The sequence below is a fragment of the Thunnus albacares genome, chromosome 16 (genome assembly GCF_914725855.1).
Source record: "Thunnus albacares chromosome 16, fThuAlb1.1, whole genome shotgun sequence".
In the NCBI taxonomy this organism is placed as follows: Eukaryota; Metazoa; Chordata; class Actinopteri; order Scombriformes; family Scombridae; genus Thunnus; species Thunnus albacares.
The window spans coordinates 28,234,563-28,251,479 of NC_058121.1; the positions used below are offsets into that span (position 1 = coordinate 28,234,563).

Here is a 16,917-nt window from a genome sequence, read left to right on the forward strand (position 1 = left end):
TCAGTCACCACAACCTGAGAAATGTTCAGACCTTTAGAGATGATGAAGTCCAGAGTGTGCCCCTTGTTGTGTGTGGGCTCTGTCACATGCTGAGTCAGTCCATAGTTATCAAGAACATAACACAGTTCTTTAGTGCTGCTGTCCTCTGTAAACATGGATGTTAAAATTACCAACAATAACTACATAGTCAATGTTAATAGAGATAATAGACAGCACTTCAGCGAAGTCATCAAAAAAGGTAACGCAGTATTCAGGTGGCCTGTAGATATTTAGAAATATAGCTTGAGAGGAGGAATTCCACTGAAGAGCCACATATTCAAAAGAATCAAAATTTCCATAAGACATCTGCTTGCATTGGAGGGAATCATTAAACCTTTAATGCACTCTAGCTTCACTCATAAAACTGAAGTTGGGAGGGGTTGACTCGATAAGAACAGCTGCACTGTTATCTTGGTCTAACCAAGTTTCAGTTAAAAACATAAAATTAAGGTTGTTCTTCTTTTCCTGTTATCTATCGAGACAGGAATTGAGCAAGCTACTGGCACACTGGGAAGAGTCACGAGTGCTATCAGCTTTGCAGCCTGGACCCAGCACATATCAGTTAGAGCTTGCTGTATTTTGTACACAAATTACTGGATGTGCTGTGCTTTTATCGGGCTGGATGAGGATGATTCTGAAGCTGCCATGGAGGGGTGAGGGCTGGGCGCCGTAACAGTGACGAATGTAAACTGGCTGAGGACTTAAAGCCATTGGTGGAGGTGGACGCCAAAGGGGGTTTAGGGGAGACAAAATGGGATTAGGGCAGGGTGTAAGTTTAGTCCCAGCAGTGACCAGCTCTTTCATCTGGTCAGTGAACTCCAAGAAAGCAGAGGAGGGGGAAAGGGTGACTGGAGAGGAGAGTGACCTGGATGGGATTTGGGGAGGTGAAAGGGGTGAATCCTCAAAGGTGGAAGTTGGTGAGGGGGGTGGAGACTCCTCCTCTTGGCTCAGATAACTGTCATGTTCAAAACTCTCTTCATGCAGAGGCTGAAGCAGTTCTCTTTCAAGTTTTTTGCCACACTTTGTTATGTTTTCTTCTTATTTTGATTCCTCTCTTGCTTCTTGTCCTTGGCAGAGGGAACAGATGGATGACGCAGGAAGTAAAATAAGTTAGAGATGAACAGTTTTACTCCAGATCCTTTACTTCAAAAGTAACCAATATGAAAATGTAAAAATACTCCATTACAAGTAAAAATCCTGCATGAAAAATCCAACTCAAGTAAAAGTACATAAGTATCAGCAAGGTCTACTTTAAGTATTGAAGTAATAGTACTGTGAGTACATTGAGTGTTTTATTCATTTTACATGTAAGCAAACATCTCCAGACATGAAAACTGAACACATTCAGGAGTTTGGAGTTGTATTAACTGGTCTTTGGCAGCCAGACTCCCCCTGCTGTCCATAAGAAGTGATGCAACAAGAACTCTGATCCTTCAATACAAGTAGAAATATTTCTGTCAGTAAAACAGACAACCTGCATCAACTAGACTGTTATGGTTTAGTAAAATCTATGATCTGATTTGATCTATAAGTCATATATCACTCCAACAAAATCATGCTGGACTAAATCAATTGTGGACATTTGTAAAGACGTGAGCAGTGAAAGGACAGAGCTGCAGTAATTCACATATAGAATATATGATTTCATTAAGGAGAAGGATGTGGAGATAATCACATGTTGTTGGCAAAAGTTAGAAAATTATAATGTAATAAAAAACAATTATTCCAGATTCACCAAAACCAACCAAACCACAGATCCAAATAATCTGGTGCATTTATGTTCTGTGGGACTCAGAGCTGCAACAAATAACTATTGATTTGTTTAAACGCATCTTACATTAAAAATGAGCCTTTTACTCAAATTTACATTCTGAATTCAACCTGTTTTTTTTCCACAGATACTTAAATTATGTTATCAAATGAAGTAATTTCATGATATTTTTTATTACGTTGCTGGATTTTCATAATTTCTACAACAGTGATTAATTTCTCTGTTGTTCATCTAGTATATTTGCTTTATTGTAATCAATAGAGAGTTTGACTAAACTCCATACACCCCTTTGATCCAGTGTGTTTATTGATTGGTTATTGATTGGTCAGCTGATCTGACAGGACAGTAAACATTCAGGTTGTTGTTGTAATACAGCAGATCAGGAAAACTACCTGTGGAACAGGAATGACGTCACCAACAGCAGCTTTTCATATTTATTCATTAAAAAATGATATGTGTGTAGAATCTGAATTAATCACACAACACTATTAGTTTATTTTTCTTCATAAGCCAGAAGGATTCTCCTTTCTTCCTCTTCTTCTCTGTTTCAGTACGTCTCAGCTCCTACAGGAAAATATGACGTCACACAGCTGCATCTCCTATAAAATCATCCTGAGCCTGAAAAGGACGTCAGACTGTCACAAACTAAACTTTATTCAAACATATTCTGCAGGCTGCAGCTGTTTTTATTGCTCCTTTATGTTGGTTCTGTTCTTTCTGTAATTAACAGATTTAAATTGTCTATTTGTTTCTTAATCTGTGACAGACAGACGCTGCTATAGATCTATAATCAAATGATAAAACATTGGAGCAGTTATCAGGTGTTTTCTCTCCAACTATCAATACGTAGAAATTATCTAGTAACTGTTTAAACTGTTAATTAATTATACATGAATTTTAAGTTTTTTAAACTGTTACTTAATAATTTCTACATATGGATAGCTGACTTCTGTGCATCATTGTCTTCTCCTCAAAATAAGGTCGGAGTGAGAGAGGACGTCCCTTTTGGTGAATTAAATCCCTCCGTCCTCACTGGGAGGAGCTGAGACGTGAGTGAGGGAAGCGAGGAGTCACGTTAGCCAAATGAAAAACAGCCAATAACCTTTAAACCTGCTCCTCTTCCTGGAATGAATCAGCACTTGATAAGCCCTCCCTCTTCTTCCTGCTCTCAAACACAAAAAGCTCCACTCTGTGCTCATATCTCCTTGTTCCCTCCCCTTCAGATCTACAGTTTGCAGATGGGTGTCACCAACATGTAATGTAGTACAAGAGCTGTCAGGCTGCATTTACTGCGGAAACACGTTGTTAGATCAAAGTTCAAACTTGTGTCACTTCTCAGGAAGTGAACCTTAGACAGCCGTTGTCACTGAGAGCTGAAATGGCGCAGAAAGGAGAACAGCTGGACCGAGAAACCTTCTCTTGTTCGATCTGTCTGGATCTACTGAAGGATCCAGTGGCTATTCCCTGTGGACACAGTTACTGCATGAACTGTATTAAAGGCTTCTGGGATGGAGAGGATCAGAGGAAGATCTACAGCTGCCCTCAGTGCAGACAAACCTTCACACCGAGGCCTGTCCTGGTGAAAAACACCATGTTAGCAGCTTTAGTGGAGCAGCTGAAGAAGACTGGACTCCAAGCTGCTCCTGCTGATCACTGCTATGCTGGACCTGAAGATGTGGCCTGTGATGTCTGTACTGGGAGGAAGCTGAAAGCCCTCAAGTCCTGTCTGACTTGTCCGGCCTCTTACTGTGAGAAACACCTCCAGCCTCATTATGATGCAGCTCCGTTAAAGAAACACAAGCTGGTCGACCCCTCAGAGAAGCTTCAGGAGAACATCTGCTCTCGTCATGATGAGGTGATGAAGATATTCTGCCGTACTGATCAGCAGAGTATCTGTTATCTCTGCACTATGGATGAACATAAAGGCCACGACACAGTCTCAGCTGCAGCAGTGAGGACTGAGAGGCAGAGAGAGCTCGAGGTGAGTCGACAACAAATCCAGCAGAGAATCCAGGACAGAGAGAAAGATGTGAAGATGCTTCAACAGGAGGTGGAGGCCGTCAGTCGCTCTGCTGATAAAGCAGTGGAAGACAGTGAGAAGATCTTCACTGAGCTGATCCATCTCATCCAGAAAAGAAGCTCTGATGTGAAGCAGCAGATCAGATCCCAGCAGGAAACTGAAGTGAGTCGAGTCAAAGAGCTTCAGGAGAAGCTGGAGCAGGAGATCACTGAGCTGAAGAGGAAAGACGATGAACTGAAGAAGCTCTCACACACAGAGGATTACAATCAGTTTCTACTCAACTACCCCTCACTGTCACAACTCAGTGCATCTACAGACTCATCCAGCATCAATATCCGTCCTCTGAGATACTTTGAGGATGTGACAGCAGCTGTGTCAGAGCTCAGAGATCAACTACAGGACATCCTGAGGGAGAAATGGACAAACATCTCACTGACAGTGACTGAAGTGGATGTTTTACTGTCAGAACCAGAACCCAAGACCAGAGCTGAGTTCTTAAAATATTCACGTGAAATCACTCTGGATCCAAACACAGTAAACACACGGCTGTTATTTAAGGGGAACAGAAAAGTAGAACTAATTTATATAGTCCAGTCTTATTCTCGCCACCCAGACAGATTCACTGAACAGCAGCAGGTCTTGAGTAGAGAGAGTCTGACAGGACGTTGTTACTGGGAGGTGAAGTGTAGAGGGGAATGGGGATTGGGAGTTGGTATAGCAGTCGCATACAAGAATATCAGCAGAGCAGGAGACTCGGATGAATGTAGATTTGGACACAATGACAAATCTTGGATGTTATATTGTGACACTAACAGTTGTGAATTTTGGTTCAACAATATGTCAACTTTCATCTCAGGTCGTCGTTCCTCCAGAGTAGGAGTGTACCTGGATCACAGAGCAGGTATTCTGTCCTTCTACAGCATCTCTAAAAAAATTACTCTCATCCACAGAGTCCAGACCACATTCACTCAGCCTCTCTATGCTGGACTTTGTCTTCATCGTAATGCTGGAGACACAGCTGAGTTGTGTAAACTCAAATAGACAGAAGTCATTTCAGACTTCATGTGTCAGATTCTGTTGTAATTCTTCATGTTTTTGTCTCCATTGTGTCTGAGAGCTCGTTGCTGTGGTGTTTCTGAACTGCACAGAGATCAGCTGTCAATCAAACTGGGATTGTCAACACTTTTTTCTTTTCATTTGTTGTTCTGTTGATGTTTTCAGTTTCTTTAAATGTCACTTTTTCCTGTGTGTTTTTATCCATGGAGGCTATCGCTGCTCATGATGATGTTTTTAAGCTTCACTGACATTTCTTCAGATGAAAATATAAACTTCTCTTTGTTCTAAATGTTAGTTTCATGTTTGTATTGATGTATTTGTTTGCTGTTGTTTCTCCACTTCAGCGTCTTTAACAGAGAAAACAGCAGAACTTCCTTCATCATAGATATTTTATTCTCACTTTGTAAATTGATAAAGAAATGTATAATCAAACTGTAATTATCATGATAATAATCATTTATTATGTTCTTGTACATTCTGGGTTAAACTAACTGATTGTGTGGATGAAGTGAATCTGAACATGAAATCATTGAACAAGAGTCATTTATCAGACTTTACTGATTGGATGTGTGAACAATCTGAAGCTTTACATAATCAATAAAGATGTTTTTTTCAACAGTGAGCAAAGTATTTTCTTCTGTCTTCATCTCAGGATCTCATTCAAAGCTTCTGCAGAAAGTGTGAAACTAAAATGAGAGTTTATTTGAGGCAGTTTTCCTCCTAAAACACCACAAAAAATAAATAGCAAACTGATCAAATGTTTTATGTGTAAAATATTGATCTGATAGGTAACTAAAGCTCTCAGATAAATGTAGTGGAGTGGAAAGTACAATATTTCCCTCTGAAATATAGTGGAGTGGAAGTATAAAGTAGCATCACATGGAAATACTCAAGTAAAATACAAGTACCTCTAATTTGTACTTAAGTACAGTACTTGAGTAAATGTACTTAGTTACTTTCCACCACTGTTTCACATATCATATCCACCTCTTTCAGACCATTTCTCTTTTCCTGAAAGAGTTTCCCAGATGTGGGACATGTGCTCCTACAGGTAAACACGACAAGGACATAAAACAATCCTTCTTCTTTTTAAATATTAGTTGCAGGTTGAACAGAACACCATGGTCTCTGTCTTGATAAGAAAATGGCTACAAATTGCTTCTTTTACCTTTTTTCTCTTCTTCTTCTTTTGTCTACTGTATGTTTCTCTTCTGTTAGTTTTTGTTTTGTTTTTGCAGACTCTTCATCTGTTGGTGTTTCTGTCTCAATGACTTTACCATCTTTCTTTTCAACAGTAACTGACTTTTCCCAGTTTGGCTCTATATATTTTTAACATTTTGAGAACTTGCATAAAAGGTACATTAACTTAAAATGGGATAAAAGACACACTCATGCACACACATATTCTTCATACCTCTCTCTTATGTTGTCCTTGTAGAAACAGTTAAAGCTACATGAAAACCATACAGGACCAATTTTATTTAGTATATATATTAATGATCTTCCTCAAGTATGCCTAGATGTTAACATCCAAATGTATACTGATAATACTGTGATTTTTACTCATGCAAGATCTGAAGAACATGCTGCAGCCAAATTGACAGCTGCAATGAGCAAGGTGTTGGAGTGGCTAGCTGGTTCCTGCTTGACTGTTAATGTTAGCAAAACAGTTTGCATGTATTTCACAGCGAAGATCAATAATTCAATTAATCCCAATATTTTAATGAATAGTGAAGTCATTAAACCTGTGACATATGTTAAATATTTAGGCATTATAATTTATACAAATATATTCTTCAAAAAACAACTATAAAACACACTATGATTTTTCTTCATTTGTCTTACTGCATAACAACCTGGTTGCAGGCAAAAAATGTAATTTTTCTCAATTTCGATAACTTCTTCTTTTACTCTGATGTTTTCCTGATGTTTAAAATTATTCATAATCTTGCATCTCCTCCTCTTAGAGAATGCCTGGCCTATCCTGGCAGTGGCAGTGCCGGTAGGACTAGAGCATCTACTGGGGGTGACTGGGTACCGCAGTTCGAAAAAGACAACCTTTGCTCAATCCGATTCCTCTGTTAAAGTAGTGGGGAAGTGGAATTCCATACCCACAAATATTGGATATATAGAGAGAGAGACTCAGGAAGCTCTGCAGTGTTTAAAACCAGCCTCAAGGACTGGCTAAAGTCAGCACAAAAGTGTCACCACCAATGATTGCCTTTTATTTATTATATTTATCACAATGATTATATTTATTATCTCACACTGATGGCTTCTTATGTATTGTGTTGTTTTATGTAGTGTAATTGTTGTTCTGTGGTTGTTTTTTGTCTCCCTACCCGGGGACAACAGATGTAAATTAGCTACTAGCTAACTCTGGTGCAATTACTTTTAATAGTGCACTGTCTCTGTAAAAATGAAGAAAAAGAAAAAATAAAATGAAATGAAATATATTATATTATAATTATATTGTATTTTAAGCCTGTTATTGTTTCTTATACCAGCAGAGAAGATATCCTAAAAAATGCATATATTCAGTATCAGATATTTTGGTTTAAATGTAAACACCAGTGACTCCGGTGTAAGACCAGTAAAACAAAAACATGGGCTGTTTGTTCAGGAAATGACACAAATGAAAAAGGTTAACTGACAAAAAGTGACTCAGAAAATCTTGTTCAGTGTCCTGTTTGTATTGTAGTATTATAGTGTATTGACATTAGTCGTAGCTCTTTCCAGAATACCTTATAATGATGCATGGAAGTTTATTAGTGACAGAACTACTGAGCTTTGAGTACAAAACAAATCCAAACTTAAGTCAATCTGTAAATCAAGATATTTTAGAGCAACAATGGACAGATTTCTTTATGCAGAAATAGTTTTGACAGCAAGTAATTACAAATCTGTACATGTGAGACTTTGTGCTACAAGATTTGATTGAATATTAAATTCAAGATTCATTATAATCTTTACCGGGAACACTTGCTTTGCTTGTCATATGATATTGACATATCATGCACATGCACATAGACTGGACAAGCCCTCTAACATGATGACATAAGTTACTGACATAGCATTTTCAGGAGGTAAATATTAAGATGCAGCAACTATAGATATAAGCCCAATTGCAATGTCCACACTCACAGACTGATGGACTTTAAAGCATGTTCCCGTTAAATCCACAACAGTTCAGGGCTGTCCCACTGTCTAATAGTTAAGTGCATGAAGGCTCTCCAACAGACTTTTTGAGCCCTTTATGCAAACTTTCTGAATGTTTCTGAAACTTTAAAAAATCTTATTAGATGGGGGTCTGTGGTCGAATTTGTGTCAGTTTTGATGTGAAAAAGTTTGAGAACCACTGATGTACACTATATACAGCCTGTTCACTTATACTGTAGTGAGTGGAATGTATTGCACATTTGTGTTTTAAACTAAAACAGATATATATATATATTATAAGTGCAGTTGGTATTATAGTGTCCAGGGTTATTGCACAGTGAGTTAACTGTTCATATGTGTGACAGCGAGAGGATGAAACTGTTCCTGTGTCTGGTGGTTTTGGTGTACAGTGTTCTGTAGCGCCTACCAGAGGGGAAAAGTTTGAACAGCCTATGTCCAGGGTGTGAGGGGTCTGCAGTGATTATGATTATGAGAAGGAACAATCTGTACTATTATTCTTCTAGGACTAGTTGTGTTGAATATAAAGGCTTTTGGATAGTCTAAAAGTTTGAAATTCCAAAATTTTGGTCCTGGCCAAATTTATGCTGAAATTAATATTGCACAATTATGAATAATTGCCAACAACACCCTGCCTCACACAGGGCACCATTTTGCAAGGCCTTGGCTACAAGTTTGGTTATAAGCAATAATTAATGTTTATCAAAGATAATTATTGATTATTAAAATACATGGGAGAATTATCAGTAACAATTAATGATAACAGGGCACCACCCTGGAGTCAAGGAAAAAGATAGCCAATTCAGTGTCAAAGTTTACCAAAGGGCGGCGGCGGCGGCGATGTCAAGATGGCCAAAGTCACCTGGTGACTGAGCCCACAGCATGCAGACAATATGGCTGAGAGAGAACTACAGAGACAAAAGGCCAGACCATGTGGTGTCTTGAACCACAGTCATTTGAGGGGAGAAGTTGGAACAGCTTATGTCCAGGGTAGGAGGGGTCTGCAGTGATTATGATTATGAGAAGGAACAATCTGTACTATTATTCTTCTAGGTGTCAGATCATTTAGAAACATAAAGTATGTGTTTACATTCTGTTAAAGACATTTAGAAAATGCAGAATCAGGTTCTGTCAGCTATCCTCAGAGTGGCTGATGAGGTGGAAGAAATACTCTGATCCTTTATACTTCAGTAAAAGTGCCAATACACTTTGCCAATGCAAACTCTGATCCTTCAATACAAGCAGAAATATTTCTGTCAGTAAAACAGACAATCTTCATCAACTAGACTGTTATGGTTAAGTACACTCTCAAATCTGATTTGATCTATATGTCATATATCACTCCAACAAAATCATGCTGGACTAAATAAATTGTGGACATTTGTAAAGACTTGAGCAGTGAAAGAACAGAGCTGCAGTAATTCACACATAGAATGACTGATTTCATTAAGGAAGAAGGATATGGAGATTATCACATGTTGGCAAACGTTCGAAAATTATAATATTAAAAAACCCAAATTATTCCAGATTTACCAAAACCAGATTTATATTGATTTGTTTAAATATATCTAACATTAAAAATGAACCTTTTGCTCAAATTTACATCCTGAATTTGACCTGATTTTTTCACAAATACTGAAAGAATGTTATCAAATAAGTTAATTTCATTACCTTTTTTTTTATCATGTTACTATATACATTTGAGTATATACATTTATGTTCAGCTTTATTGCTATTGTTTTGTTGTGTAGATTGATGGACAGCCAAGTCCATTTGCTTTGCCTTATTCTGAGGAGTATTTAAAGTTTCCTGCCTGTTTAGTTGTGTTCACCATGCTAGACTGTTATGTGTTTGTTCCGCTCGTGACTGGTTTGTGCCACCATGACTGAGAAAGTAAGTTGCTTTGTTGATCAGAAACCAGTAAATGTGTGAATGTTACAGACTGCCGTCCGTACGCGTGCTGTCTGTGGACAAAGGGGCCGCTTCTCTCACTCTCACGATTGCTTCCTCTCCCTCTTCCCTCTCTTGCAAATTACACGCACACACATCCGTGCGTACACATTTACACGCACCGACATCTTTTTACACATCTGATTGTTAGATAACGCCGGATAAAGCGTCGCTCTATTCGCTGTTATCCGCCATCAGACATGTGTGTCAAATGGAATTTGGTGAGTACAAGACACCGACCACCAGGCGGCGCCATCTTGCTATTGTCTAACCAAGACATTCGGTTCTCGCTTGACGTGACTTCCTCTCATAGTCACGTCCGCGTCCCAGAACAACGACGCCATCACGTCAGCCCACGTCGCCATCTTGTCTCACACACACACACACACACACACATGCATTCACCTGAAATGTGTTTAACCCGGTACATAGCTGTTTGTGTTTTGCCTAAGTAGAATTAGATTTTAGGACAGTTGTTTATTGAATTAAGCATTTGTTAACTTTGTTAACTGTTAATCTTGCTAAGTTTAATAAATACAGCTGTATCCTTAAAGAGAAGTTCTTTTGTCATTATTGTGTATAATATATTGTGAAAAGTGGCTGATTGAGGGAGTCAGAGCTCAAATTCAAGCCTCCTTTGTTCACCTGTGAATATTGATATCTTTCAAATATTAACATTCTAGGTGAACTCCTTTTATGAGACTACCTTGTTTGGTTATTGGTCCTGGTTTCTGGGTGGTACCCTGTAATTGTTAATTCATATTAATATTTCTATTAATTTATATAATTAATTATCAATGATAATGGTTAATTATTGCTAATAACCAACTGTGCTCCTCACAGATCTGACAGTTTTGCCTTCTCATGTGAGATTCTTTAACAGTTGGTGCCTGAACTATTGATTAATGTTAACAATATCTTCATTTCAATTTCATGCAATAATTCATAACTATCATAGATAGTTATGAATTATTGCTAATAACCAAACGCACTCCTCCAGTCCCAACACTCCTTTATGTCAGTTCTGTTCTTTCCGTAATTACCAGATTTAAATTGTGTATTTGTTTCTTATTCTGTGACAGACAGATGCTGCTATAGTTATCAGGTGTTTTCCCTCCAACTATCAATATGTAGAAATTATCAAGTAACTGTTTAAACAGTTCATTATTTATACATGAATTTTACTTAATAATTTCTACATATTGATAGCTGACTTCTTCATATTTGACAGTGGTGATGTTGTGCATCATTGTCTTCTCCTCAAAATAAGGCCGGAGTGAGTAAGGACGTCCGTTTTGGTGAATTGAATTCCTCCGTCCTCACTGGGAGGAGCTGAGACGTGAGTGAAAGCCAAATGAAAAGCAGCCAGTATCCCTTTAAAACTGCTCCTCTGTCTGGAATGAATCAGCACTTGATAAGCCCTCCCTCCTCTTCCTGCTCTCAAACACAACAAGCTCCACTCTGTGCTCATATCTCCTTGTTCCCTCCCCTTCAGATCTACAGTTTGCAGATGGGTGTAACCAACATGTAATGTAGTACAAGAGCTGTCAGGCTGCAGAAACACATGTTGTTCAGATCAGAGCTCAAAATTGTTTCACCTCTCTGGAAGTGAAACTCAGACAGTCGTTGCCACTGAGAGCTGAAATGGCGCAGAGAGGAGATCAGCTGGACCTAGAAACCTTCTCTTGTTCGATCTGTCTGGATCTTCTGCAGGATCCAGTGACTATTCCCTGTGGACACAGCTACTGTATGAACTGTATTAAAACACACTGGAATGGAGAGGATCAGAGGAAGATCTACAGCTGCCCTCAGTGCAGACAGACCTTCACACCGAGGCCTGTCCTGGGGAAAAACACCATGTTAGCAGCTTTAGTGGAGCAGCTGAAGAAGACTGGACTCCAAGCTGCTCCTGCTGATCACTGCTATGCTGGACCTGAAGATGTGGCCTGTGATGTCTGCACTGGGAGGAAGCGGAAAGCCCTCAAGTCCTGTTTGCAGTGTCTGATCTCTTACTGTGAGAATCATCTTCAGCCTCACTACCATGTCGGACAATTTCAAAAACACAAGCTGGTCGACCCTTCAGAGAAGCTCCAGGAGAACATCTGCTCTCGTCATGATGAGGTGATGAAGATATTCTGCCGTACTGATCAGCAGAGTATCTGTTATCTCTGCTCTGTGGATGAACATAAAGGCCACGACACAGTCTCAGCTGCAGCAGAAAGGACTGAGAGGCAGAGAGGGCTCGAGGTGAGTCGACAACAAATCCAGCAGAGAATCCAGGACAGAGAGAAAGATGTGAAGCTGCTTCAACAGGAGGTGGAGGCCGTCAGTCGCTCTGCTGATAAAGCAATGGAGGACAGTGAGAAGATCTTCACTGAGCTGATCCGTCTCATCCAGAAAAGAAGCTCTGATGTGAAGCAGCAGATCAGATCCCAGCAGGAAACTGAAGTGAGTCGAGTCAAAGAGCTTCAGGAGAAGCTGAAGCAGGAGATCACTGAGCTGAAGAGGAAAGACGCTGAAATGAAGCAGCTCTCACACACAGAGGATCACAACCAGCTTCTACTCAACTACCCCTCACTGTCACAACTCAGTGCATCTACAGACTCATCCAGCATCAATATCCGTCCTCTGAGATACTTTGAGGATGTGACAGCAGCTGTGTCAGAGCTCAGAGATCAACTACAGGACATCCTGAGGGAGAAATGGACAAACATCTCACTGACAGTGACTGAAGTGGACGTTTTACTGTCAGAACCAGAACCCAAGACCAGAGCTGAGTTCTTAAAATATTCACGTGGAATCACTCTGGATCCAAACACAGCTTACACATATCTATTATTATCTGAGGGGAACAGAAAAGCAGAACTAATGAGTGAAGAACAGTCTTATTCTAGTCACCCAGAGAGATTTACTTATTATACTCAGGTCCTGAGTAGAGAGAGTCTGACTGGACGTTGTTACTGGGAGGTGGAGTGGAGAGGGGAATGGGGAGGAGTTGAGGTAGCAGTCGTATACAAGAATATCAACAGAGCAGGAAGCTCGAAGGAATGTAGATTTGGACATAATGACAAATCTTGGATGTTATATTGTGACACTAACAGTTATACATTTTGGTTCAACAACATCTCAACTTCCGTCTCAGGTCCTGTTTCCTCCAGAGTAGGAGTGTACCTGGATCACAGAGCAGGTATTCTGTCCTTCTACAGCGTCTCTGAAACCATGACTCTCCTCCACAGAGTCCAGACCACATTCACTCAGCCTCTCTATGCTGGACTTTATCTTTGTTTTGTTGGAGACACAGCTGAGTTGTGTAAACTCAAATAGACAGAAGTCATTTCAGACTTCATGTGTCAGATTCTGTTCTAATTCTTCATGTTTTTGTCTCCATTGTTTCTGAGAGCTTGTTGCTGTGGTGTTTCTGAACTGCACAGAGATCAGCTGTCAATCAAACTGGGATTGTCAACACTTTTTTTCCTTTCATTTGTTGTTCTGTTGATGTTTTCAGTTTCTTTAAATGTCACTTTTTCCTGTGTGTTTTTATCCATGGAGGCTATCACTGCTCATGATGATGTTTTTAACCTTCACTGATGTTTCCTCACATGAAAATATAAACTTCTCTTTGTTCTAAATGTTAGTTTCATGTTTGTATTGATGTATTTGTTTGCTGTTGTTTCTCTACTTCAGCGTAAACAGAGAAAACAGCAGAACTTCCTTCATCATAGATATTTTGTTCTCACCACTAAATTCATAAAACTGTAATCATCATGATAATAATCATTTATTATGTTCTTGTACATTCTGGGTTAAACTAACTGATTGTGTGGATGAAGTGAATCTGAACATGAAATCATTGAACAAGAGTCATTTAACAGACTTCACTGATTGGATGTGTGAACAATCTGAAGCTTTACATAATCAATAAAGATGTTTTTTTCAACAGTGAGCAAAGTTTTTTCTTCTGTCTTCATCTCAGAATCTCATTCAAAACTTCTGGAGAAAATGTGAAACTAAAATGAGAGTTTATTTGAGGCAGTTTTCCTCCTGAAACACCACAAAGTACAGAGTTCATGTTCAGAGCAGACAAATGTTTGTCAGTCAGTCTCTGAACTTTCAGCTTTCTTCACTAAAGCATTTTAATTTAATTTAATTTTAACAGACTATACTGTTGAATAGTCTAATCTATAACAATACATATATAACAAACTGATCAAATGTTTTTATGTGTAAAATATTGATCTTATAGGTGACTAAAGCTGTCAAATAAATGTAGTGGAGTGGAAGCATAAAGTAGCATCACATTGAAATACTCAAGCAAAATACAAGTACCTCAAAATTGTACCTAAGCACAGTAAATGTACTTAATTACTTTCCACCACTGCCTGTTTCACATGTCATATCCATCTCTTTCAGAACATTTCTCCTTTCCTGAAACAAGATGCGGAACATGTGCTCCTAAAGGTAAACACAACAAGGACCTTGAGCATTTCATTCTGTAATTTGCATATCTCTCTCTCATCAAATTTTCTTGACGGAGGACACCAAACCCCCCCTACCAAAACCCTTGTGGCCCTTTGACCTGGTTATTTTATTTGACTACTGCAGGTCTGATTATTTAAACAACTGAATAACATCATAAAACAACAACAATCATATCAGCAAAATGGCACAGAACAAGAACAAATGGGGTTAGTACTCTATTGAGTACCTCAGCTATGGATAAACATCCCTCTGCTTCTTTCCAGTAGCCTCAGACTTTTTCCTTAGTATGCTGCTCTTGTTCTCTGTTGGAAAAATTGATAATAATGCTTCTTGTTTGTCTCCTCAGTGTCTATTTCAGAGAGATGGGAAGTCAGGTAGATGTTAGCTCTGTCTCTCAGTGGAGGTTGAGAAGCTGACTTTATTCCCAAGAACTAAGGGTCAATTAGGAATTGTTCCCATCTCCTGAATGTAGAGGGAGCTGATTTTTCATTAATGAAAGTGGGTACAACAGATTTTAACATGCACTAACTGAGATGAAGGGCAGTAACAGTCAGAGGATTGTTTCTTGAAGTTGATTCAGACTGGAATGCATGGCATTAACAGCTAGAGGATAACTTCTAAGTTTCACAGGGTTGGTAGCATGCTGTGCTCTATCTCACAGGCTCTATTTCTTACTCTGGCTGGAATGCATGGCAGTAACAGCCGGGTACACGCTCTCTATGTGTCACAGGGCTGGTGGCACACGGTGTTTTAATTAAAAAGGGGAGCACTTCAATCAACAGCCAATTCTTAGAGTTTCACTTGATTGCATTGAATATGTGGTATTCGAATGCTGAACCAAAATTTTTATAATTCGCACAGTATAGGTACAACTTGAGTGGCTAGCAGCATCAGCAAGGTCTTAGTGTTCTCTATGAGGAACACTGTAAACACCTACAATGTTAGTTATCAATAACTCAAGATTTGGGTTACCAATTGCTTTAGCTAAAATTGCTTTGAAAAATCAAATCTCACCACACTGCACTTGTTTGTAAGTACAGCTATATATCTATTCCTGTGGCAGACTAGTTGTTTTGAATATAAAGGCTTTTGGATAGTCTAAAAGTTTGAAACTCCAAAATTTTGGTGCAGGCCAAAATTATGCTGAATTTATTATTGCACAATTCTGAATAATTGCCAACAATACTCCGCCTCACACGGGGCACCATTTTGTTGGGGGTTGTCTACAAGTTTGGCTATCAGCAATAATTAATGATTATCAATTATTATTATTAATTACTAAAATCAGTAGAAGAATTATTAATAAGAATTAGTAATAGTAATAAAATGTCATATCCACCTCTTTCAGATCATTTCTCCTTTCCCAAAATAGTTTCCAAGATGTGGGACATGTGCTCCTACAGGTAATCACAACGCGGACATAAAACAATCCTTTTTTAAAAAAAATATTTGTTGGAGTTTGAACAGAACATGATGGTCTGTCTTGATGAAATTTAACTGTCAATTATGAATAATTTCACTAGTGTTTTCAGTAATATACCGTTTTGTGATTACCTCTGTTTGAACATTTGTGTGCACGGAGATAGCACTCTCAAAGAAAACATAGGAATGATCAGAGAGAGCAACATCAGTCAGCACAACCTGAGAAATGTTCAGTCCCTTAGAGATGATGAAGTCCAGAATGTGCCCCTTGTTGTGTGTGGGCTCCGTTACATGCTGAGTCAGTCCATAATTATCAAGAACATAACACAGTTCCTTAGTGCCTCTGTCCTGCGGGTTATCAATATGGATGTTAAAATCATCAACAGTAACTACATATTCAATGTCAATACAGATAATAGACAGCAGTTCAGCAAAGTCATCAAAAAAGGTAACGCAGTATTTAGGTGGCCTGTAGATATTTAGAAATATAGCTTGAGAGGAGGAATTCCACTGAAGAGCCACATATCCAAAAGAATCAAAATTTCCATAAGACATCTGCTTGAATTGGAGGGAATCATTGAACAAAATGGCAACTCCAACTCCTTTTTTATGCACTCTAGCTTCACTCATACAACTGAAGTAGGGAGGGATTGACTCAATAAGAACAGCTGCACTGTTATCTTGGTCTGACAAAGTTTCAGTTAAAAACAGGAGGGGGAAAGGGTGACTGGAGAGGAGAGTGACCTGGATGGGGTTTGGGGAGGTGAAAGGGGTGAATCCTCAAAGGTGGAAGTTGGTGAGGGGGGTGGAGACTCCTCCTCTTGGCTCAGATAACTGTCATGTTCAAAACTCTCTTCATGCAGAGGCTGAAGCAGTTCTCTTTCAAGTTTTTTGCCACACTTTGTTATGTTTTCTTCTTATTTTGATTCCTCTCTTGCTTCTTGTCCTTGGCAGAGGGAACAGATGGATAACGCAGGAAGTAAAATAAGTTAGAGATGAACAA

The 16,917-nt window shown here is 39.0% G+C and overlaps 2 protein-coding genes across 2 annotated transcripts; both read left to right on the forward strand.

Moving 5' to 3' along the window:
- The first annotated feature begins 3,183 nt into the window (after positions 1 to 3,183).
- LOC122965672 (tripartite motif-containing protein 16-like) lies at positions 3,184 to 6,971 on the forward strand. Its single transcript, XM_044329833.1, has 3 exons — positions 3,184 to 4,857; positions 5,883 to 5,937; positions 6,854 to 6,971. Exons 1-3 carry the CDS (start codon positions 3,189 to 3,191, stop codon positions 6,969 to 6,971), a joined length of 1,842 nt encoding a protein of 613 aa, XP_044185768.1. The 5' UTR covers positions 3,184 to 3,188.
- Positions 6,972 to 11,466: 4,495 nt separating this feature from the next.
- LOC122999450 (tripartite motif-containing protein 16-like) lies at positions 11,467 to 13,337 on the forward strand. Its single transcript, XM_044376389.1, has one exon. It carries the CDS (start codon positions 11,658 to 11,660, stop codon positions 13,335 to 13,337), a length of 1,680 nt encoding a protein of 559 aa, XP_044232324.1. The 5' UTR covers positions 11,467 to 11,657.
- The last annotated feature ends 3,580 nt before the right edge of the window (positions 13,338 to 16,917 follow it).